Source organism: Hemibagrus wyckioides, linkage group LG28, assembly GCF_019097595.1.
Source record: "Hemibagrus wyckioides isolate EC202008001 linkage group LG28, SWU_Hwy_1.0, whole genome shotgun sequence".
Classification (NCBI taxonomy): Eukaryota; Metazoa; Chordata; class Actinopteri; order Siluriformes; family Bagridae; genus Hemibagrus; species Hemibagrus wyckioides.
In genome coordinates, this window is record NC_080737.1 from 16555829 (window position 1) to 16580035 (window position 24207).

Sequence of the window (24207 nt, forward strand, 5' to 3'; positions counted from 1 at the left end):
TATTGTACAGCTTATTCATATTCAATTCCTTTAGTGCATTTATGAGAAAATCGGACAAAGAGCTCTCTGTATGAGGAACGTTGGTCTTGTAAGGCACTAAGGTGGCATACTGCTCTTTCTAGGAACGTTTAGAAATGAATAATAAAATAAAATAAAATAAAATAAAATAAAATAAAATAAAATAAAATGAAATAAAATAAAATAAAATAATATTAGAGAAATTGTACAGAACTACCACAAAAAAGTCCAAAATACACACAAAATTGTTATTATTAATAATAAAAAAACACACACACAAACATTTTATGAGTATTAACATTTGCATTTGGCACAATTCTGGAAAGTTTCATGACTGTGCAGGATGTTGTAAATGTCACAGACAACATTTGTCAGCTTTACAATAACAGAACGTGAATTATCATACACTATTCATTAACTCGGGTGAATTAATACTTACTCGAATATGAACTAATGGTGAGTTAAGGCATGCGCTAATCGGGAACTAATGAAGAGTGAAACTTTACGACACGAGTCTGATGACTTCATGTCCGAACAACTACAAGTACACTTTAGTACATGTTTGTTAGTGCATCATTGCAGACTGTTCCGCTTTATGGGTAAAGGATCAGAGGCGTGTTCCCAAGCTGCTAAGGCACTCGTACTAGACTGTAAAACATTTCAACTTGCCTTAAAAGTGAAGATAAAGATAAGGTTAATATGACTAAAAAATAAGCTTTGCTTACTTTAAGCTTCATTCTTTGAAAAGTTCAATTATCCAAAACTCATCATGATAATTGGAGATGAAATAACTGAACATGTTTTACAGCGTCCTGTGGGACTGGAAGAGAAATGGATGGAGAATGATGCAAATGAAATGATTGGTGTTTATTAGTGTGCCTTTCTATGAGCGTGTTTAACCCCTAACTAACAGGAGCTTCTTCTGTTCTGAAAAGGAGGGACTATAGTGGTAGCTCAAGCGGGTTGTTGATTAAAAGGTTTCGGTTTAAGCCCCAGAACTGCCAAGCTGCCACTGTTGGGTCCTTGAGAAAGGCCCTTAACCCTTACTGCTCCAGGGGTCCTGCATCATAGCTCCCCCTGCACTCTGACCCCAACCTCCAAAGCTGGGAAATGCGAAGAAAGAATTTCACTGTGCTTTAACGTATGAAGTCTCCTATTTTACTGGATGATTAATTCATAAGACTCGCGTTGCAGTTAAGGTTAGCTCTTGATTTTGTGATGCCTGAAATCGCCATCATGTTTAAGTAAGTATTCAAATATTAGTGCAGGATTATTCATGTAGTGTTACTGTAAAATTTCAAACATGTTCTATGCAATAATCCATTAATAAATAGAGAATGGTGATTTCGACACTGAATTCAAGCGTCGCTGCACCATGACAAATATCCAGGAATCCACCAACACGAGTTCTGTGAAAAAAGAAAGAGGGAAAGACAGACGGATATCATTTTCCACATCGTTTGTTGTTTTTTTTTAGCGTTTTTGAGCGTACTGGGAGAGGCAGTTACTCTAAATAAATCCCTAAATATATCCCCAAAACTACAGGCTTTTTCACAAAATGCAAGCTTACAGTTCCACCGGTCAAGAGCAAAATCCTGACCACTTCCTGAGTCTAAAACCAGCCTCGGGTTTCTGTAAACCCACATATGGCCTTTTTATTTTCTCCACCCCTGAATATCCTACAAACGCATTACAGAGAACAAGAGAATACAGCGCACGGCTTGCCTTGCATGTTTCTCAAGGCTCGCAGATGCCACTCGAGCATGCTTTTCTGGAATCCGACCCCTCGTATCTCCTTCACCATGACTCCGTGACTCCATTTTCCTGTTGATGCAGCGCACGGAAATCACGCAGCAACACTGCAGAGAGCTGACCGGATACGTGTGCAACACTCAGGGATAAAAATATCCCACATGTGCCTCTGTGTGTGTGTGTGTATGGTGTCTGAGACATTCATGGTTCGAAAAAAATAAAAGACAATGGTACAGTAGTGAGCAAAGTTTGAGGGGCACTGAGATGAAGATGGAGCTCAGAGATGTCATCGAGTCCAGAACTATTGGCACGCTTTAGGGAAACGGCCAGATTGACAACATAATGCTTGCAATAAACTGAAAACTCCACGGAGAAGCCGTGGAGTTTGAGCCGAACGTAGATAGTGAAGCCAGATGAGGGTCTAATTTTGGTGTCATGTCTAGAAGACCTCAGATCAATCCTCCATACAGAAAATAAAACACATGGCAAAGGCAACTAAAAGCTGATACAAACAATCCGCCCCCAAAATTCAACAATTCTACGTCACACTGGTTCGGTGGATCTTCCAAGCACAGTGGATGGTGTTCAAAGCATGATCACAACAAATGATTCCAGGTGTTTTATGGACTTCTCCCAGAACATTCCAAACATCTTGATATGAAGGTGCTCTGTAATAGTTTTAAGACTTTCCTTAAAACTTTCTCCTAAAAAGTTGTTTTTATTATTATTAGTGGTGTTATTTTAATTGTCGTTATGAATTAACCTTGTTTAATTTAGCATAAATTTGATCATAGCCCTGACATAACGTTTTAACTGCTTCTCTATTGTTGTATCCAACATCTTACTTACACCTTAAGAAAATCTATCTCTCTTAGTCCTGAAAGATTTTTCCAGAAGAGTCCGGTAACGATCTGCAAAGGCATTTGTCAAAACATGGTCTACAAGGTCCAAGCACCCCATGGAAACAGAAAACGGGGAGAAAGCGAGCATGAGCAATGACAGAAACTTCACTCGAAGATTATTTGTTGTATTCTTTAGGGGTGTGAATAATTTTGTCACGTATGTTTCTGAGAAAAATGGTATTAATAAATGCAAATATTTTTTAAAGAACAGAAATGGTAACGTTTCTACAGTTGATTGGTTGAATCTTCTACCAATCGTTTTTAAGGAAGCGTGTCTAGAATTACGGACCTGGACTGTAAGTGTACGCTGCTTCATTTACATTATGGGTGTGGCAATACAACTTCTAACTCTTTCCGCATCTAGCAGACTTTTATCCTTTATCCAGAGAGACTCACATACCTAACTCTTGCTTGGAGTAAAGTAGATGTTAGAGATCGAACATGGTTGTAAATTTCCTGTTAACAGTGTGTGTGTGTGTGTGTGTGTGTGTGTGTTTAGGAGAATCTGCACACCTGTGCTTAAAATATGGAACATGAACGTGGTTCTCGGAAAGGATTGCTGCCTGTTGGAACGCCGACCAGGAGGGCATCTTTGGGGGCATTCTGAAGGCAGTACTGCTGTAGCTCGGCTGCGGCCTGAGACACCTGTGCGTGCACACACACACACACACACACACACACACACACACACAATTCAAACTCATTTAGAACCGCATTCCAGAAACCCAACAAGATGTAATCCAACACCAGTGTGTTTAACCTGTTTTGTTGTGTAATATGGAATAACAAGCACCATTTCCCTTTACATTACTCTACACAATGCCGTGTCTGTGTGTACGTGACTAAATTCCGTTCCTGACAAACAATCTGCTGTATGCAAATGGCTACTGTATGGCATTCAGATATTCTGGGTCAGAACAGTGACATTACTTTACATAGGCAAATCGGCCCATGTGACACGAATGAAAATGGGACTCAGGATGTGGGAACTACAGCAGTTTGGTTTGGACTAACATCGATATCATAGGAATAGGATTAATTTTTTCATTTATCTCTAGATTGAGTGGCCAGAATATACAATTCAGTGTCTTGCATTATATAACATAGATTCTGATTGGTTGATATTAAGGTTCGTATTAATGTTGTGTTATAACTTATTAGTAACATCTCCTTCACAGAGCTATATATGGCAAATGCTTTACATAATCAAATGTGCTGATGTTTCAGTTGAGGATGCATTTATTTAATGTTATTCGTTAACTTTTGTGTCCAGTAATCAGCGCTTTGTAATGTCTGAAAGCCCTATCTTTCAATTTTCCATCATGAGAAAGTCTTCTGTTCAGTGGAGTTTACGCTTTGGGGTTTCTCTGTGGTAACACGACAAGCTGTAATTTTTCTCTTTCCTAGAGAAAATAAGAGAGTAGCTGGTTTTAGTAACAAGGACTAACTTGATATACAAATTCGGACAACACAAACCTATGCATTGTGCTTGCTAGGATCATGCTAGAATTCTTTTTCATAAGTTTTGGTACCCTTCAAGAATGCATAATAAAGAACATTCATTCATTATTTATTTTTTTATTTTTTTTGCTGCATTCAGTGATTTTAAGTAGATTGGCACCGTAATAATTAGGGTAATCGTGATGAAGCCTGGAAGTCTTTTCCGGCAAATGACAGCAATGAGCCTCTTCCTGTAATGTCTAAGATCGTCCAAGATTTTACACAGCAGGAGACTTGGACCATTGCAAGCCTGCATGTGTGCAAACTTAAGCTGACATTTATTTTAGAAGAAGCTTTATCTAAGTGTCAAGACATTGAAAGCAACCATTTCAATCAAGTAGATTTTATAATAAGTATAGCATGTTTTTATGGATGTTAAATGTTTTCTAAAATTAGGAAAAAGGCACTGCTGCTTTTTTTTTTTTTTTTAAAGGTGCAACATTTTCTTTAATTCTTTCTATAATCTTAGACATTATAATGCTGAATTGTTACTAATACGTTTGTTTTTCATTCCCAAAATGTTCTGAAATGTGTTGAAGTTGGCTCCTTGGAAGCTCAAGCAGTTCAGAAATTTCCCATTTTAAAACAATCCTGATCGATCCAGTGCCTGTCCTTCTCTATATGGAATAAACATGACATAATCGCTTTATTATAGAATGGCAGTAGTGTATGGAGTGTTTATACACACTCTATAGCGCGTTAATAAGCCGTTGTGCATATTCTATAGACACTTTATTAACTGGGAGCTTTTCTTTCTCACCTTTATTCTTTCTACGCTGGCTTGCAGTTTCAGCTGCTCCACATTCCTCCTCATGTCCGTCAGGGTCACGTTAGAAGAAGACATGGTCCAGAGAGAAACGATCTGAGACTCGAAACTGAACTCGTACCGTCTCCGAGACTCTACAAATACACGCGGCTGGGTGTTGTATTTAACGCAGTGCTGCCAGTAGCAGGCGGCAAAAAAATCACATTAAGAGTCTAATAAGAACTCGGAGTGAACTGCGACCACACCCAATGACGTCACGACCCTAAGCCAATCAGAGTCAGGGGGTGTGGACTAAATGGTCAGTTTTTCCCTTTCGACTACAATTTAATACAGCTGATCATTTATGGTATGTTTGGATTCATTTATCTGTTAATAGTCATATGCTTCACAGCTGAAACAAATGATATCTAACAATATTGTACCATATAGGAAAATAATCAACCACAGGACAAATAGCGCCACTGTTACCTGCGTAAGGTGTATTAGTTTACTATAACAGCATGTCCTGGGAGTTTTTATTATAAATGAAACTATCAAGCTGATATCTTTAGAGTCACGTTTAACATTGTGGTTGAATAAGTACGTCATAGCAACGTGCATCCATCCTCCGGGCTCTAAGTCACGGAGAAGTCCTCCGTCCTGAAGACTTATTATTGGTGCTGTTAATTTAGCTGTCGTTATGAAATAACCTTGTTTAATATAGTCGTATTTTTGTAAAAAAATTTTTTGAGATGTTCTGATTTGTAGGTTTGACTTTGAACCCAAAGCCTCCAAACAGCATATTTGGTTCACCTCCTGCTGCTGGGCTGCTTGGACCGAGACCCAACACAATATGAAAAGCGCCCCAAGACATTTTGTATAAACATGTGCAAACACAGAAGAGAAGATTCAGACCAGACTGGGCCATCAATAATTTTAAACAGTCACTCTAATATCCTTTTAAAAATATAATATTTTATTTGTTTGGATGCATAAGGAGGCAAAACAGGTACCAACACGTTGAAAGGCAGCCTCCCGATATGAGTAAAGGCCAAAGCCGACAGCAGCGATGTGGATGAGCGCACTGCTCGGATTGCTAAGAACACACAGAGGCTACTACACGCTCCGACGCTGACCTCAGATCAGCTCAGAAAGAGCTGTGGAGACCAGACAGTGGAGCTACAGCAGCGTCTGTTCAGATACAGCCCTCAGTTCAATTCATATCTGTGACATTCAGTCAAAGGTCTTGATATAATTGCACACAAAAGTTTGTTGTAAACGTGTGTGCACGCTTACATACACACACACACACACACAGTAAGGATTGTAATAGTTGTCAATAATTGTCAATGTAATGTAGTTAATCATCGATGAAAGTGATGCGACCAGGTCCTTCGCTCTTCATCCAGCGTCTGTAGCGTTTCCACCGCGGGTCTGTGGCCATCTTCATCTTCATCTCATCCTCCTGTTCTTCTCTGTAGACCTGCAAATGCAACCGAGAAAGGATTCAGTTATTACCAGGCTACTGGTACAGAACTGAAGGACCAGTAGCCTGGTAATGAATGCAATGCATTTCTGCTGCCCAAAAAAGAAAAAAACCTCTTCGGTGAAAAATATATCTGAGGTGGCAACTTTATCATCAAGAAACTCTTAGCATTCAGCAAAAAAACCCAAAGAATTTTACCACATGTACCACGTCAGTGTAAACCAGACTGTTATTCCACCCCCCTCCCACACACACACACACACACACGCACGCACATGCTTGTAAGAGCTCCTTCTTATATTTTACCATCCAAACAGAACACAGCCACAGCCCTGGCAAATTGTTTCTATTGACTCACAAGCCCAAAGCTCATAAATTCCTGCAACAAATTTTAAATAAATAAATGCCAGAAAGTTAAAGAAACTGATCTCAGACTCCAACGCAAGCTTTTCACTTTCCCCGAAGTTCAAAAAAAATGTCTGCAAAGTAAAAATGTATTTCTTTTTCTGACTTCTTTAACTGAAAGTGCAGTTTTCTGGCATTTCCTGTACCGTTGTGGATGGTAGGTTGGTTTACAGAGGGGACTGATTGTGACTGTGAATGCTATGGCTAAATCCTAGCCTAGTTTGAGAGAGCCCAAACATTTCCACACACCTCATAGTTCTCTTTTATCCACAGCTGACGCTCCAGGAAGGTTTGTCTCAGGTGGTCGTCCAGGCTGTCGAACTGCGCCTGTGACATTTTCATGTTCTTGCGGATGATGTAGAGCTTCTCCTCCTCTCCGTAATCTTCTCCACGAATGGTGAAGCGATAAACCCACGAGCAGTACCACGCCACATACAGGCACATGTGGTATGGGAACAGGATGATCTTCAACAGCAGGATGTCCGAGATGTTGGGCTTCTGGTAGCCTCCTTTGATGTCGATCTTGTTCTTGATGATGTCTCGGATAATCTCTTCTTCTTCTTCACGGATCTCCTCTTTAGAACGCCGGTTCTTGCCTTTCTCTTTGGTGCGGTTTAGCAGGCCTTGCTGCTTGGCCAGCTCGGTCGCCTGGATGCGATACTTGGGGACGGTGGTAAGGTAGTTGATTGCTTCGGTGTAGCTGCTCCACCAGCTGTAATACTGCAGAGAAAATGAAGCTCAATTAAACATAACACACATGGATGCGTGCAAAAGTTTGTGCACCCTCAAGACAAACATTTTATTTCCAACACATTTATTATTAGTGTGATACGGAAATGATCAAAGTAAAGATGTAAATTAAGCGTTCATGAATGCTCGATGCTGACCGGCTGATCAGTTTCTAAAAAAGCGGCTCTGACAGTATGTTTCAGCTGTAATTCAATCAATTTGCTCATATACAGTAAATGTGCTTGTTCTAGTATGTTATCATTTCTATATTAACAGCTCAGTCACATGAACGTAAAACATGTTAATAAAAAATACAAATGTGTTGTTATTTACTGAGATAAAATAAGAAAAAACAAGCTTTTTTTAATTGGAAAATACTGCGTTTTTCCTTACACGTGTCTAATTTTATTAGTTATAGCGTCACTGTGCCATCTACTGGCCTGAAGCGGTATTGCACCTAAATTAAAAAAATAATATCAATTATTAAAAAATGTGAATTATTTACAAAACCAAGTCTCTAGACTACCAGTAACCTAGACTAAAATGATTGTTGTTTTTCTCAGTCCTGTCTTTTCCTACATTTTGTTCTCAGTGGGTTTTACAAGGCAGCTGGACTGAAATATGAGATTAAATGCTGCTAAAAAAACAACAACAAAAATTCTCATCACCTACCTGAAAAACTGAGATTGCACACACAGTGACAAGAATGACTATCCTGACGTCCACTTTGGGAGCCAGTCGTCTCCTGTAGTAAGTGTAATAGTGGCTGTAGTATTGCTCCGGGTGATCCAGCATGTAGTCATAGTCCCTGCGTGATTCATCATCCTGCAGGACATTAAAAAGTCACATGTGTGTATTTAAAGTGAGTGATGATTCAGATCATTCTGGACACTACATGAGTTGCTCATCAATCTAAACCATATTCAAATCAATTTACTGTGTTCTTTTAAACACTGCCTATTTTGTGGTGCTTTTTTTTTTTAATGGTTCGACGTGGTAGTTTGCCGTCATTTACATTTAGTAGGGAAATACAACCAAAAATTTAGGTACAGAGCATATAGGCATGTAGACTGACCAAGCATAACATTATGACCACCTGCCTAATATTGTGTTGGTCCCCCTTTTGCTGCCAAAACAGCCCTGACCCATCGAGGCATGGACTCCACTAGATCCCTGAAGGTGTGCTGGCACCAAGATGTTAGCAGCAGGTCCTTTAAGTCCTGTAAATTGCAAGGTGGGGCCTCCATGGGATACTTACAGGTTACTTACAGGATTTAAAAGGATACTTTTGATAGATACTGACCACTGCAGACCAGGAACGCCCCACAAGAGCTGCAGTTTTGGAGATGCTCTGATCCAGTGGTCTAGCCATCACAATTTGGCCCTTGCTCATCAAACTCGCTCAAATCCTTACGCTTGCCCATTTTTCCTGCTTCTAACACATCAACTTTGAGGACAAAATGTTGACTTGCTGCCTAATATATCCCACCCACTAACAGGTGCCATGATGAGGAGATCATCAGTGTTATTCACTTCATCTGGCAGTGCTCATAATGTTATGCCTGATCGGTGTATTGTATAGTATTATAGAGTGTTGTTTTCCACTTTGCCGCTTTATATGTTTATTAAATCATTTGTTACTCACATTTTTCTGGCTTTTCTTTTCCTCTTTGGATGAGAAATGTACGATCGGGCGATATAACAATATCAGGCTAAATTAGGTCACAGTATTCTGTTCTGAACTATTATAACACCTATCTATTAATTCTGTAACGCTTTCCTTTAATAACTAAACAGACAGGAAGCAGATTTTGTGCTCTTTAAATCTGTAAGAAAGAAAAATGTTTTCACTTTTTACAGTATTAACGATTTCTATTTGCTTTCGATAAATAAAAACTACTTTACTAACAATTTGACTGCTAATAAATGTGTTCGTTATTTATGCGTTTTTCTTAACACGACTATATTGCTGGTAGTTTTTTTGAACAAAACTATATACTGTGATACGTATCATGAATCTGAGAAATGTGTCATATGATATTAATCTCATGTCGCCCGTCACTACATAAAAGTATTTTACAAGAACAAAAAAAAAATAAAAAATTAGTGGTTGGCATTTTGGTGCATTCTTAATAAAAAAAAAACAGTGAAAAGATTTTAACTATGAACTTTAATGTTAGAGCTAAGTCAGAATACATACTGATGGATTTTCAGTTCATATCAGAGTGTTCAAAACTCCTACACCATTCCAGATTTTATTCAGAAAGAAAGTGAGATCTGACTTCATTTGCATACTAGAACATGATTGGACGTTGTGTTTTATTACGCAATAACTGTTTCCTATCATGCGGTCAGTTTTAACTGAAAGCAAAGGGGGGGGGGAATGGTCCTGAAAGGATTAATGAACAAGAACTAAAATTAATAACGCCTCCTTTGGTCATAGATAGGAAGTGATTCATGCATCGACCACGCTGACTCGTCTTCACGCGCACATTCATGCAGACATTCACGCGAGTTTAAAAGGTGTTGTGACTAACTTTCAGAGTTTCATAAGCCGTAGCGATGAGCAAGAACTTCTGGTGCGCGCTGTCAGCGGTCTCTCCGGCCAGTGCGGGGTCTCCAGCCTGGAAGCGGTCCGGGTGGTATTTCCGGGCCAGCTGGCGATACGCTCGGCCGATCTCCGCTTTGGACGAGTCTCTGCTGACCCCGAGCACATCGTAACAGATCTGCGTGCCGCAGTAAAGTCCTTCAATCAGTCCTAAAGCCGAGGGGATGCAAAGCGCCGAAAGGAAGAGAATAACAGTCCATAAACCGAGCCGCAGCGCAGACGCTATGGGAGCCGCCATGTCAGCATTCCCAACGTGTCGCGCGCTAAAAAGACGTAGCGCGTGCCCTCGAAGGGGGTGATGGGAATTGTAGGCAAGGCTGTGAAAACCTGTACACTATATTGCCAAAAGTTTTGGGACACCACTCCGAATCAGTGAATTCAGGTGTTGTTTTTCAGGGCTTGGGCTCGGCCCCTTAGTTCCAGTGAAAGGAACTCTTAATGCTTCAACATACCAAGACATTTCGGACAATTTCATGCTCCCAGCTTTGTGGGAACAGTTTGGGGATGACCGCTTCCTGTTCCAACATGACCGCACACCCAGTGTACAAAGCAGGGTCCATAAAGACATGGATGAGTGAGTTTGGTGTGGACGAACTTCACAGAGTCCTGACCTCAACCTGATACAACACATTTGGGATGAATTAGAGTGGAGACTGTAAGACAGACCTTCTCGTCTAACATCAGTGCCTGACCTCACAAATGCGCTCCTATAGGAATGGTCAAAATATTCCCATAAACACACTCCTAAACCTTGTGGAAAGCCTTCCCAGAAGAGTTGAAGCTGTTATAGCTGGAAAGGGCAGGACAACTCCATATTACATTCATGTGCATGTAAAGGCAGACGTCCCAAAACTTTTGGCAATATAATGTATGATTGCATAATGAAGAATATCCATTGCACTGTTACTTTCCAGAAAATGAAGCCAAGCTTTGGGATGAATTAGAGTGGAGACTGCGAGCCAGACCTTCTCGTCCAACATCAGTGCCTGACCTCACAAATGATTGACTGTCATTTCCTGTAAAGACATCACATTTTGACCAAATGACAAAAGATGGATCAATGAATATTTTGTATTATTATTATTATATCTTCTTAGTCTACTATTTTTGTGTATATATGTTTTTGTGCATGTATACATCATTTTAAACATTATATATTTTTTAGTAGTAGTAGTAGTAGTAGTAGTATTAATAATAATTATAATGTTTACATTAGTATAGAAACAATGGGATGATTCATGAAAAGTTCATGCATGGTTCCTGAGAGGTTTAAATAATTAAAAGGTTACCAGATCATTAAGGTTCTCTGAATTCTTTCAGGTTGCTGCAAGTTTGTAGAAGTTACCATAACAAACAAACCATAACAACAAATTATGAAACCTATATTTCCATAAAGAAAACTTTCCTGAAAAACAGGAAATGTTTTCAGAATGATACAAGGACCTTAAAACTCTCCCAGTACCTACTGCTAAACAATAGTTGTTAGCTCGGATTGACCTGCGATCACAAGCGTGCAGCTGAGATTTCCACGTGTCTCGAATGTCTCAATTGACCGGTGATCTGATTTCCCAGTTATGCACATGACCCAAATAACTAAAGTGGTTTCTTAATGTTGTTAAGGACACAGTGATTTGTGTGATTGAGTCACAGATATGATTATCACTTTAACACATTTTGTCTTAGTTATATATTATCCTATGTGACTATGCTACTGAACAGAAAAAGCCACGTTTATAGTCATGAAAGAAACTTAAAATTTTTGTATGTAAATTAAGTATGCAAATTTGGCATACTCCCAACCCTGTACACTGGATCATGATAGGTTCTTAAATATTCTGATGTAATAAAATTTTTCAATAACATTTCTCAAATTTAATCCCAAAGTACAATCCCAGGTACATTATGACTGTATGTTTAGGCTTAATTTTATGTGACATTTCACCTCCACTTTCTATAAATGTTCTGTGAACAGGCATAAAAAAAGGCTTCAAAATACAACAATGCAGTGTTTTCTGTTTAATTATACAAAATTTATCAGTAAAAGATACAACTTTCCTGACAAAAACATCTAGCATGTTGCTATACAGACCTTCATTTCAGGGAATTTACAGAATACAACAGGGATTAAACAGAAAAGAGGTGATATTGCTTCTTTCACCCACATACTCAAAACAGAACATTTGGAACATAAAGCCAGTTGCTGCAGTCTGTAGAACTGCTTTAAGTGTCCATTCAGACGCTATGTACAATAACAGATTTCACAGACACGAGTGTGCATTATCTTAACCTCACGGCAGAGACATTTACAGAGCTGATCAGCAGTGAAGGATGGAGTAGATTTGTCCGAAACTGTAACACATACTGTATTGTAAGGGAAGAACGTGCCCTCTTGATGCTTAATGATTAAAACAAAAACAAAAGATTTTTGGTTGTCACAGTAGAAAACACTGCATGCACGATACAAACAATCTCCTGTTAAACAATGTACATATTTAAAAATAATACTCTGAAAGGAAGAGTGGCGCTTTTTTCTGAATTACATTTCAGCTTTATACATAAGCAAAGAAACAAAAAAATTAACACATTATCTACAAAAAAAACCCTAATGGTTATGTTCTCTGTACAGAAACTAAAAGGGATTTTCAAAAGAGAATCCATGAGTTACTGAGCAAAGCTTTGTGAGTGACCAGAAAAAAACCAAAACAAAACAAACAAACAAACAAAACAACAAAAAAAAACCCCAATCTTCTCTTATCTGCGATATCGCCCTCTTTCTTTCTCCCTGTCTCGGTCTCTGATGCGGTCTCGGTCACGGTCACGCTCGCGGCCTCGCTCTCTCTCGCGCTCTCGCCGCGCATCTCGTGGCCGCTCGCGTTCTCTCTGACGTTCGCGCTCTCTGGGCCGGCTCCTGCGACCGCTCACCACCGCCTGGGTGCGTCTCAGGAAGTCGTCTACACGCATGTCATAATCGTGCTGCAACACATGGGTGAAGATTAAATGTCAGCATGGTAAAATACGCATTATGGGTATTTTCTATCAGCTTGGCTTCATTTTATGGAAAATAACAGTGCAATGGATATTCTTCATTATGCAATCACACATTATATTGCCAAAAGTTTTGGGACGTCTGCCTTTACATGCACATGAATGTAATATAGAGTCATAGCTGCGAAGGGCAGGACAACAGCTTCAACTCTTCTGGGAAGGCTTTCCACAAGGTTTAGGAGTGTGTTTATGGGAATATTTTGACCATTCCTCTAGAAGCACATTTGTGAGGTCAGGCACTGATGTTAGATGAGAAGGCTTGGCTCACAGTCTCCCCTCTAATTCATCCAAGGTGTTCTATCAGGTTGAAGTCAGGACTCTGTGCAGGCCAGTCAACACCAAACTCTCTCACACCAAACTCTTGTCTTTATGGACCTTGCTTTGTGCGCTGGTGCGCAGTCATGTTGGAACAGGAAGCGGTCATGCCCAAACTGTTCCAAGAAAGCATGAAACGGTGAATTTCCCTTTGGGATGAATCAGTCAGTCAGTCAGTCAGTCAGTCAGTAAGTCTCTATCTATCCATCCATCCATCCATCCAGTTCCTTTTAGTGGAACTAAGGGGCCAAGCCCAATCCCTGAAAAACAACAGCTTAATTCAACGATTTGGAGGGGTGTCCCAAAACGTCTGGCAATATAGAGGTGCTATGATATGAGCACAGAGGAAACCAGTTAGTGAGCAGCTAATGTTTGATATTCTTTAGTGTACGTTTCTGTTTATCTTTGCTTTCAAGGTTCACGAATTCACAGGGATCTAACACCTTAACAACCATAGACTGAAGTCAATTCATCAGCTAATGAAAGCAAATACTTCGAACACATATTTTAACATTTATATTGAAATATCTGTGATGCACTTAGCAATTCTAGCGGGGGTTTGCTGCTCGCTGCTGATGCCACAATACAAGTCAGTTAAATGACACATTTACAGCAGACTCAAATCAGGTTAGTGGTCTAGATGACGACTGGCTTATGGTATTGTCAGCAGTTTCGATGTTAAAGCTGAGGCTTTGGAAGCTGATCAGTTTGAGCAGGAGGTGGGAGAGCAGGACAGACAAAAGGATTAAAGCCCTGTTAAATTGCACTTGGTCTTACCAGACTGGAGGAGAAAGAACGGACGACCCTCTTCTCCCTGAAGCGGGCATCATGCTGCATGGGGTGATGACCTGAGTATGGTGGGTGGGCCTGGGGTGGTGGAGGATGGTGTTGGTAATACGGATGGTGAGGAGGCTGATCCATACCGGGATATGGCGCCTTCAGGGAAACAGAAATAATGTAATTATTAAATAAACAAAGAAATAAATGAGTGTTCCATAGAGAGATGTTTAAATTAGAATAAGGCTTAAAATGATGCTCTTTTAAATACTGACCATCCCTTGCCATGGAGGTGGAGGCCCAATGCTGTGATGGAACTCTCGCATGTAATCGTTATAAGACTGCAGACGACAAAAAAAAAAAAAAAAAAAAATCACCGGTAAAGAAAAGACTAAAAATATCTAACGCAAAACATATTTACAGCCTATTCCTGATAATAATGCTGTGGCACTTCATCACAGTTCAGTTAAAGGAAGCAGTTGATAGTATAAACTCACGCCATTGAGGAACACATCTCTCCTTACTCCAGAAAAGCGTCTGCAGGAAAAATGTAAATGCGTAAGATTAAAAATTCGTTAAAAATCACAAAATTATAATGGGTGTGGTTGAGAGCGAGGGAGGTACCTGTCCACCGGTTGGTTGCGTGGGTCTTGCATAAAACCTGAACAGCCAGCAAACAGACGTTTGACCAATGGTAAGAGATTCAGAATAAAAGTTGAACAAAAAAAATATAAATTAATATGTAAAACACACAGAGAGACAAAATAAACACAAAGCATGGTGTACATATGTGAACATTAATACATTAACATGAACGATACAATAACTTCATTACTTTAGTCTTATTACAGTGCGTTTGAATGACAGCACAAAATTTTGCATGTAAGCATTCATTGATGCGTCACACACACAAGTGAAGTAATAAGTGTTGTTACTGATCCTGTACGCTGGAGCGAACAGTGAGAGATATTGACCTGGTCTCTGGGGGAACTCGGGAGGATAGTCAATCCTGGGTCGCTTCCTGTTGTGCATGTCATATTCCTCTGGACGACGCCTACATGAATCAGGCAGGTTAGTATGAAGTCACGGGTGTAAAAACCTACATCATGTTTAAACATGTCTGCTCACATCAAGCTCCTTCATGCCATTATTAATCTTCAACACTAAACATTGAACGCATTAATACACACTCTTCAAAAGGAGACTTCACAACTTTTCAACATTAAGCTCAACCATGTCACATCAATTTTAAAAGCATTTCTTGGTATGTTTCTGCTAAAAGAAAGTATAGCATCAGTAACATGACATCTGACATAATGAACTAGGTGCTGAAAAGAGTGAAAGTACCCTAGACTGTTGAGCTCATTACTTCTGGAGAATATTTTAACACTGTGATGCCACTTATACTCCCTGGGTCAATTTTGAGCAACATGCCTCCACAGCAACCCCATTCACCAAAGCTACATGATACAGATTTACTAATTAAGCTGCAAGCATGCAAAAGAAACTTCTGAACCCGGCTTTCTAGACAGTGGACATGATCTGGAGAGTCTAAACTGTTTTCCCATAATATTCCATTTTGTCTTGAATAGAAAAGTCATAGGAGAAATAATAAAACCACCCTCCATGTACATCGTATGCCAATACATGCCTCAGATAATCCTGTCTAATACCAAACATAGAAATGGTCCAAATCAGTGAACTGCATAATCAAGGTAAACTCTCCAACTTGTTCCTGAAGGGTTAATGATATGAAATGTAAAAAGCTTTATAGTTTGTCCTCACATGACAGATTAATGAATACACCTAGGTCTGTCAAAGCTACAAACCACACAGACACGCAAAGTACAACATGCCCTTTTTCTGTTTTGTCCACCAGAAGGCGTGCCATTGGCTTAGAAATCTACTCTAAAACATCATCATACTTGTATAATAAACACCTCCAGACAAAATTATACAGATTATATCGTTATTGCAACTTGACTTTCACAGTGAAAACAGGTCAGTCCCGTCGAGTACATCACTGACGTTTCTTTGTCTGAAGCTCTCATTACAGAGTATAATGATGTTTCAGGCATAACGTTTTGAAAATCAGTTTGTGGTTACAGTAGGTCATGTCAGAAATGTACTACTAAGTTAGAGTAATAATGAATTTGTAAAAATGTGCTGTCCAGCACACTTCCCCCTACTACCTTACAATTACTTTAGAAAATGACTTTCTGGCTCCTAAAGCCACCCAAAACGTGAGACCCAGAATAACCAATACAGTAAAGCGAAAGAAAAAGAATTCTGTTTGAAAGTGTGACATACCGCTTTCTTGTAGTTTTGTGACTGTTAACGCTGGCAAATATTTATGATAGCAAAAGTTCATATAACAGTCCAGCTTACTCTTTAGCCGTATATGGCCTGGTATACACATTTTACTTGATCGGCCTGGTAAGGCGGAAGAAGGGGTGCAATAAGGTGTGATGCAGTCCATTTAAAATCAAACAAAAAAGACAAAACAGGAGCTCCAGCCACTGGAAATAACCCCCATGTTGAACCCCCTCCCAAGTGCTTCTCTTGTGGTACGCAGTCCATGGAAGCCTCAGTGGAACCTGAGAGAAAGGGAGGGGGAGATGAGGTGGAGGCAGGGTGTGCTGCTGCCCTATACCAGCTCAGTCCGTCAGGGTTGATTTGAACATGACAGCCTACCTACCACCAGCTGGGAGACAGGGAGGAGTATTCTTAAAGGGATCAGGAAAAGGGAAGGGGATTTTTTTTTTCTGCCATGACAAACATCCACAGTCCTTGAGTAAGGGTTGGGGTTTAGTGGATCAGAGCCTGAAAACCATCAAACTTCCTTACACAGGTAGGGCTTTTTTTTTGTTTGTTTGTTTGTTCAGTCCTTTTTTGGGGCCATTTGTTTTTCTGCTTGAGTTGAGTAAATATGAGCTCATTTCAGGCACACTTTGAGAGCAGCTTTGAAAGTTCATATACAGCAATGCTATAAGGGACAGTCCCTGGCATCATTTCAGTCCATAGGCATTGCATGATGTAGCAACAGAACTGGCCTATCTCTCCCCGGGAACTTGCTAGTAGAACACGCTCAGCTTGCCTCATTCCCTGGCTCTCTCTGTTTCTCGCTCGCTCGCTCTCTTTCCTTCTCTCACTCCTTTCTGCTACGCTCTGCACACACATCTATCGATATTCAAAAGAACGCCCATCCAAGCTGTTTTTGGACAAGACTGGAAAACCATTGAAAGAGTCCCAAAATATTCTCTTCTTGAAAGATTTTTTTTGTTTGTTTAAACAATCAACGCTTTCTGCCTTTCAAAATGGATGCGCCATCTTCTGCTTATATATTATGGCTCCTTTAAATAGTCCCATTTATGACTGGGGCTATCCCTCATGGAATTTCCTGAAAGAAAAGGCTTTTGGAAAAATTTAAACACAGACTCATCTACAAAGAGAATGCACCTTATTGCTACCGCTACAGAAAATATTAACTGAACTACTGTCAGGTTGAAGTGAATAAGGAGTTACATTGGGATTTTTAACATTACCGTACATTCATACATTTAAAAAAAAAAAGAAAAAAAAGTTATGCTTTTAACTGTTACGCTTCTTTCAAAAGGACATATCAGCATATACATTTACAGCAACAACAGAACACAGCCAGCTGCTGGACGTGTAGGCTCCGGTTAGCTCTGGCCGGCTCGGTTTGAGGCTCTTCTCTGAGGACTCGAAGGATGCCGAGTAGGAAGAAGGAAACAACAACACGCTCCCTTCGGCCCGTCATGTGACACATGTGCGCACTAGCAGTCCAAAGAACATTTCTAACCTTCCCAGGTCTCGTGGGGCGGGCTCTCTGTGCGGGGGACGGCCCCGGGAACGAGGCTCCGAGTGCGTCCTCCTCTTGTGGCGCATTTTGTGAATAACCTGATACAAGTCAATGCTCTCATCCGGAGGGAAGAGCAAGCACAGCTGCAGGCCGCAGTTCGTCTCGATCTCCTGCAGACACAAAATAACGTGGAAATGAAATATTTTAAAATGAAGGCATGCCAAAATCATTACTGAAATTTCAATATGCCACCTTTTCCATATTGACTGCAGTGTTAACACTAGGTATATGCTTACTCTTTGCTATGCACATATATTGTGTGTCACACAGTCAACACAATAAAAAGGAAGTATATTTATTTTAAAACAACCATTAACGGATCAGAGAGAGACGGCTAGATAGAGGACTGACCTGTCCGTCTCGTCCGATCTTCACAGGCTTGTGCTCGTTCCATGAGTTGGTAAGGTGTGCTGACTTTGTGAAAGGTAACTCCCGCCTGAAATGTGCATGAACGAGAACATTAAACGCTCATGGTCGAAAAAGAAAGGAGAAGTGATTTATATTTTTCAAGAAGGGGTGTGTAAGTCAAAGCTACCTGCATATCCAGTCGATTTTAAAGACTCCTCCAAGCATCTTGGCATTCATACCTGCAGGCAACACCCAGTGGATGGGAGAACCTCCGTGATGAGACTCGGACGAAAGTCGAGCAAAACCTGAAGACAGCCAAAACAGAGCACTTAAAGGATGGACAAGTCTAACGACATTTTAATGCAAAATCCAGAAACGCAGTACAAAGTTTACTTTACTTTGTATATCCTTGGAAATCTCACCTTGAAATTTGCCGCTTTCCCTGACAGAGAAGATAAGGATGACGCTTCTAGCCGAGCGGAATGCTGCGTTCAACTTCCTTTCGTTCACAGGCAGGGTCGACCACACCCCCTGGAGCAAATGACATACTGTTCATTTATTTTTTTTATTTAATTTTATTTTCTGATATAATCTCTCATTTTTACAGATATATGGCTATATATTAACACAAAATGTCAAAGTACACACCTTTGCCTTAGCGAGAGAAACATTCTCATGGTTGTTGCTCTTAATCAGGAAGTACCTCGCCTCTCTCAGGATGTATTTCAGCTTGCTGGTTTGATCTATTAATGACAGTGAAGTAGGAATAAAATGACCTTGAGGATACAGAAAGCCTTTTTCAACCGTGTCTGCAGCTTGTGGGGGATTTCTTACCTTTTCTCACAGCACGAACAGACGATGACAGCTTTTCGTGCTTCTTTTCAGACCCTGTAGGCAGCAAACACTAAGCGTTAATGTCCTGGTACGATAGCAATACAATGGCTATAGAAATATATTTGGTAAAATGTGATGATGTCAATTCATATATACTAGTGCACCTTATGTTTTATATTTTTAGATCAAGTTGAACGAATTCAACTTTTCGTACTGTATGGAGTGCCCATGTGAACGAAAGGGGGATTAACGTAGATGCTTGTGTAAGGAAAATGTAGGTTGACTACCAAGAGTCAGAATTTGTGACAAGTCACTGGCAATGAACTCGGTGTGCAGAGCCTTTCAGGTGATTTGGTAAACTAAAACTGAATGCATTTTTTGCATATAATCCGGCCAACCAGTAAATTACAGAGCAAAAAAAGTGACAGTTAATCTTGTAGCTGCATTCAGAAACCTCTGAAAGGACTCAAGTGACCGAAATAAACAAAGCATTGACCTGTTTAGTTGTTGGAAATTTACACTATACCAGGTGGCCAACAGATGTGCATTGACGTGATTGCATTAATTCCACTCTCTGTAATCTGACCTGCTCTGCCACTGAATGACAAGGGACCTAAACCTCAGCTAAAAAGCCTATATAGCACAAAACCTTCAAATGTGTCTAAAATGACCAACGCTCATTCTTGTCAGTAACAATCTTTGTTGTTTGTTTTTTGCAGATGTTGTTCAATCACGAATTCTTCATAAAGAATAAATGCTCTGAACCTACACTGCAACACGGGCAGAGGCAGGTCAGCTTACACTGATTACAGTTAATCGGTCAAAATCATACAAAAGACTACCACCTCTTCCATCATTAGTTAATTAGTGCTTGAGCTTATATATGCAAAACTGAATTGTTGGGGATTATTTAATACCTGTGCATGATTCTGAAGCTGAGCTTCCACTTCTATCAAAAACGATTGGTGATATCCCTCTAGCGTGCTTCTTCTCTTTTCTTTCCTTATCTGAATAGTAAATGGGAGAACAAGCCCCTTCTGTTAGAGTGTATATATGTATAAGTATATAAAACTCTGCTCTAAATGACCTGGGCTTGGATTTCTAGCTCTGCACTTTGTAAGTCTTTCCTTTAAATGAACACATCCAGCTAGCAACCTGTAGTGAAAACTTCTGACAACACCTGATTACATTTAAAATTTACTGTTAAAACGTTACAGCAAGATTCTGCTGTTGAAGATAGGCTTGTTTGCTTCCAAAGACCACCAAAAGCATGAAGGAATGTCAAAGTGGATACTTAAGATTGGTACAGTCCATTCTGAAGCAATTAATCTCATACAGAGGGCAGCTAATTATATACACTAAATGTTAAATATCATATACAGCATCCAGATGCTGGTTTATATTTCAGCTTGTCATATTTCATATTACAGCATGATTCATATTGCATCAGAATAGACTGTAAAAATAGACTTCTAACTGTGCCAGAAAGTGCTCTGAAATTAAACTATTTTGCTCAAATAATCTACAAGAGCAGCACCGGTCACACCTGCTCCATTACGTGATATTTAGCAGAATCAGAGCAAGCTTACCACTAGGACTATAATTAACACATGATGCTGAGGAAGACATTCGCTCACCAGAGGCCTCTGAGCCTGAGGCGGAGTGCACCGACTCGCCGTCCGAGAAGGAAACGGATTCTGACTGAGAATCACTGGCTTCGCTGCGTGTGTCGTAGTCATTCTGCTCGTTCCCTTCCTGCTGGTCACCGTCCTCCAGCTCATAGTCTTCATCCTCCTCTTCTCCGTCTTCTCCTTCAACATCCTCCTCTTCGTCGTCATCATCAGGGCCCTTCTCTCCATCCTCATCCTCATCCTCCATCACCTCCTCTTCCTCAACGTCAGAACGGTTGCCTTCAGAGGAGCCTGCAGAACTGCCCGTCTCTTGCTCAGATGCATACTCCTCCGACCGCGCCTCTTCTTCGTCTTCTTTTGAGGATCGACTGACCCGGCCCACGCTCTCCTCACTCGTCCTTCTCAGCTTCTAAAAGCACAGACATATTATTGTGTAAAAAAATGTTTACTGCATTTCAGCTGCACATTAAGTTAGCAAGTCAGATCATCATACATAACAGCACTATGTTGAATGAGTAACAAATTCTTCTCATGTCAAGCCCTCCAGAAGGCCATGTCCGCAGCCACACACTTGTTTCATACCAGTAGGTAGCAAAGGACCCGCGTTCGAAGCAGGGACAGGATTTTAAACTTACAAATGAGCAGTGAAGTGCTCTAAAATGTAAAATGTAGCCCATTTATAGCACACAGGCCATGGATAAAAACACAACCCTTCAACAATACAGGCCAAAAATTTAAAAGCAGATCACTTTTGTGCTGCCTGTTCTGCTTCAATCACCTGAGACGACTATTAAGATTGCGATGTTAAGTAAGTAAGTGTGAACAGGGCCCAAGTGTCCTTTAATTGTAAAATCTACCTTATTATTTTTTCAGAACCTGGCCAAAGTGCCCACACACCTCATTCAACTCTGAGATCAGTGGTTTGATCCTCCTCTGGTGGTCTCTGCTGTGCCCTTTGGACAGTTCAGCCCTGGAAACTCTCCCTCTGCCCGAATGGTTCTTCCTGTCTTCATAGAAGTCATCAGGGTGATGTCTGCCCCTCAGGCTGGTCATTTTTTTCCCAATGGATCCGCTGGACGGTACGGACCTTTTAACCGGCTGCCTGGTGGAGTGGCCAGAAGACCTTAGACGCTTTGCATCATGGCTGTCTCCATGTTCATTCTTTCGCTTGGAACCTTACAGATTAAAAATTTTTTATTAATTTCACAACTTCCCTCCCTTTGGACTCTTGCCCTAAATCACACTGCAGCAACCTCTGTTTCTCAGTGCACAAGACACGACTACACTGAAAAGCCTTTGGCTGTTGTAACCACATTAATCTTCTTCCCTCATCTACTACTCCTTGCAAGATCATAACACAAAAACATGGCACTGCTTTACAAAACACATCTATTTTTGTTTAATCAGCACTTCACAGGGCTGCTCTAGTTATCTTTTCTCGCAGCCACTCTCTCCTTCTGCCAATGTGTAAATAAATGACAGTGTAAGAGATTTTATAGAAAGACGATTCCAATATCTACTGAACATTTGCTTGCTTCCTTTCATTTTTTATTTTCGTTATATAAATATGGCCAAATGTATGTGGACCACCATCAGTCACCATCACACCCATATTTGGTTCTTCCCCTAAAAGGCTGTTTAAAAGCACACAACTGTATTAAAAGTCTTTGTATGATGAAGTTCCTTCACTGGAACTATGAAAACCCCAACACAGCCCATCATGACAGTGCTCCTGGGTGCAAAGCAAGCTCCTTGGTCTGAAAATATGTAGTGTCCTGAACCCTGACTCAACCTTGAGGATGAACCAGAACAACTGTGCAGCAGATCTCCAGATCTAGCATCAATGCCTAACCTTACCTCTGGCTGAATAATCACAAATCCACACAGCCCCTGCCCTACGCATAAAATGCAGGAAAATACAACTGCCATAGTCTGTCTCTCTCTCTCTCTCTCTCTCTCTCTCTCTCTCACACACACACACACACCTTTCTTTTCGTTCAGGTCATGTTCACTCTCAGGGTTGTACAGCTCGTCGTCTTGGTCTGGAGCATCAGTCAAGATATCCTCCAGAACATTAAGTTCTCCATCTAAAAAGTATTTTTAGAAAAAGCAACAACTTTTATGAAGATTCTTTACTTTTTTATATGTAGGTTAAATTTAATTATGTGCAATGAACATTAAATATTTCCTATTGTTACCAAATTACTAACGCAGGAATGCGAGCTGAATGCTAGTTAGCGCTATTACGAAGCTAACAAGTTAACACACTCCACGCAGCTATTGAATTAGCTAAGCTACCTTGGTCAAAACAAATCAATTACTATTAATACTAATACTAATTATAACACAGGGGTTGTTTATCTCTCATTAAAAAATGACTCGGTGGTTAATGCAGCCATGCGCAGAAGTCCATCGTGAGTAGACAAAGGTAAGCGCCGAAGTGCTAATACTAGCTAGCTAGCTAAATTACTGTACCTTTGTCGTCTCGCCTGTCGACGGCCATCTTCGGCAGCCTTTCTGTCTTTTTTAAAAGGAGACTTTGAGTCGCCTCGTTTTGTCTCCTCTTCAGTGCACAATATAGTTTAAAGTGACGGTCCGTTAGCTACATTAAACCAAAAAAATGATGAAATTCAGCTCAATGTTTTTGTTCGTGCCTGAGCCCCCGTCTAAAATGGCTGAACACTTCCTCTAGCTCTGCAACGCCGCTGCGCAAAGGGTTGCCAGATTGACCCAGAGGGTTGCCAGATCATTTAAGTGGACTACAATTCTGACATGTTTACAATTAAATAATCTTTAATTACATTATTTATATTAAACCACATTCCAATGTATAGAAAGGGGAACGGGATAAAGGTTGCCAGATTGTGGTAAGTCAACATCAAGTCAACAAATAACAAATAAATAAATACAAATAATAAAAACAAATGTTGGGTGTGGGGTTTTCCCAGTCATCCAGAATAGCATCAGTGAGGTCAGGAACTGATGTTGGGGTTGAACGCTCAAAGGTTATGGGTGCAATCATAACAACCTGCTATTTTACAGTAATGTTTATTATTCCAAACTGATATAACATATGTTATAACATCGTTGTAATATATTAATAATAACAATATTGTTTTTAAGTGTTGGGTGGGGGACATTACTAGTTAGCTGTATTAACCAATATTAACCACATAGCTAAGTGAAAAACAAATTAAAAATAAACAAAGTGGAAAAGATTAGATTATGT

At 40.2% G+C, this 24207-nt stretch overlaps 3 protein-coding genes across 4 annotated transcripts; all 3 read right to left on the minus strand.

Annotated features, from left to right (window-relative positions):
- Positions 1-5141, minus strand: gng10 (guanine nucleotide binding protein (G protein), gamma 10). Its single transcript, XM_058383225.1, has 3 exons — positions 4933-5141; positions 3186-3317; positions 1-1427 (listed from the first exon to the last, which is right to left on the minus strand). The coding sequence occupies exons 1-2, from the start codon at positions 5014-5016 to the stop codon at positions 3192-3194; spliced, it is 210 nt and encodes a 69-aa protein (XP_058239208.1). The 5' UTR covers positions 5017-5141; the 3' UTR covers positions 1-1427; positions 3186-3191.
- A 731-nt stretch (positions 5142-5872) lies between these two features.
- On the minus strand, positions 5873-10420 carry dnajc25 (DnaJ (Hsp40) homolog, subfamily C, member 25). The gene is made up of 4 exons (XM_058383223.1): positions 10075-10420; positions 8210-8362; positions 7058-7528; positions 5873-6400 (listed from the first exon to the last, which is right to left on the minus strand). The coding sequence occupies exons 1-4, from the start codon at positions 10381-10383 to the stop codon at positions 6278-6280; spliced, it is 1056 nt and encodes a 351-aa protein (XP_058239206.1). The 5' UTR covers positions 10384-10420; the 3' UTR covers positions 5873-6277.
- Positions 10421-12148: 1728 nt separating this feature from the next.
- ythdc1 (YTH N6-methyladenosine RNA binding protein C1) lies at positions 12149-23690 on the minus strand. 2 transcript variants are annotated; one of them, XM_058383218.1, is made up of 17 exons: positions 23454-23690; positions 22964-23065; positions 21876-22153; positions 20985-21387; positions 20265-20354; positions 19348-19401; positions 19162-19256; positions 18936-19044; positions 18701-18818; positions 18517-18601; positions 18106-18275; positions 15257-15336; positions 14907-14943; positions 14780-14819; positions 14558-14623; positions 14283-14441; positions 12149-13118 (listed from the first exon to the last, which is right to left on the minus strand). In XM_058383218.1, exons 1-17 carry the CDS (start codon positions 23479-23481, stop codon positions 12897-12899), a joined length of 2136 nt encoding a protein of 711 aa, XP_058239201.1. In that variant the 5' UTR covers positions 23482-23690; the 3' UTR covers positions 12149-12896. The 2 variants fall into 2 exon arrangements, with proteins under 2 accessions (XP_058239201.1, XP_058239202.1); XM_058383219.1 differs by lacking the exon at positions 20265-20354 and having other exon boundaries at positions 23454-23689.
- Positions 23691-24207: the final 517 nt, after the last annotated feature.

Bases quoted from the DNA above. Each gene is read 5' to 3' on its own strand.
- ythdc1 (XM_058383218.1), bottom strand. From the start codon at position 23,481: ATGGCCGTCGACAGGCGAGACGACAAAG. The intron at 21,388-21,875 runs GTGTGTGGGCAC...CTGTGCTTTTAG, and splicing joins TGATCTCAGAGTTGAATGAG to AAGCTGAGAAGGACGAGTGA. The intron at 18,276-18,516 runs GTCAGTCCTCTA...TTGTGTCTGCAG, and splicing joins AGATCGGACGAGACGGACAG to GAGATCGAGACGAACTGCGG.
- dnajc25 (XM_058383223.1), bottom strand. From the start codon at position 10,383: ATGGCGGCTCCCATAGCGTCTGCGCTGCGGCTCGGTTTATGGACTGTT. The intron at 7,529-8,209 runs GTAGGTGATGAG...TTTTCTCTGCAG, and splicing joins GTGCAATCTCAGTTTTTCAG to TATTACAGCTGGTGGAGCAG. The intron at 6,401-7,057 runs GTGTGTGGAAAT...TTGCATTTGCAG, and splicing joins GGATAAAAGAGAACTATGAG to GTCTACAGAGAAGAACAGGA.
- gng10 (XM_058383225.1), bottom strand. From the start codon at position 5,016: ATGTCTTCTTCTAACGTGACCCTGACGGACATGAGGAGGAATGTGGAG. The intron at 3,318-4,932 runs GTGAGAAAGAAA...GTGCACGCACAG, and splicing joins CCAGCGTAGAAAGAATAAAG to GTGTCTCAGGCCGCAGCCGA.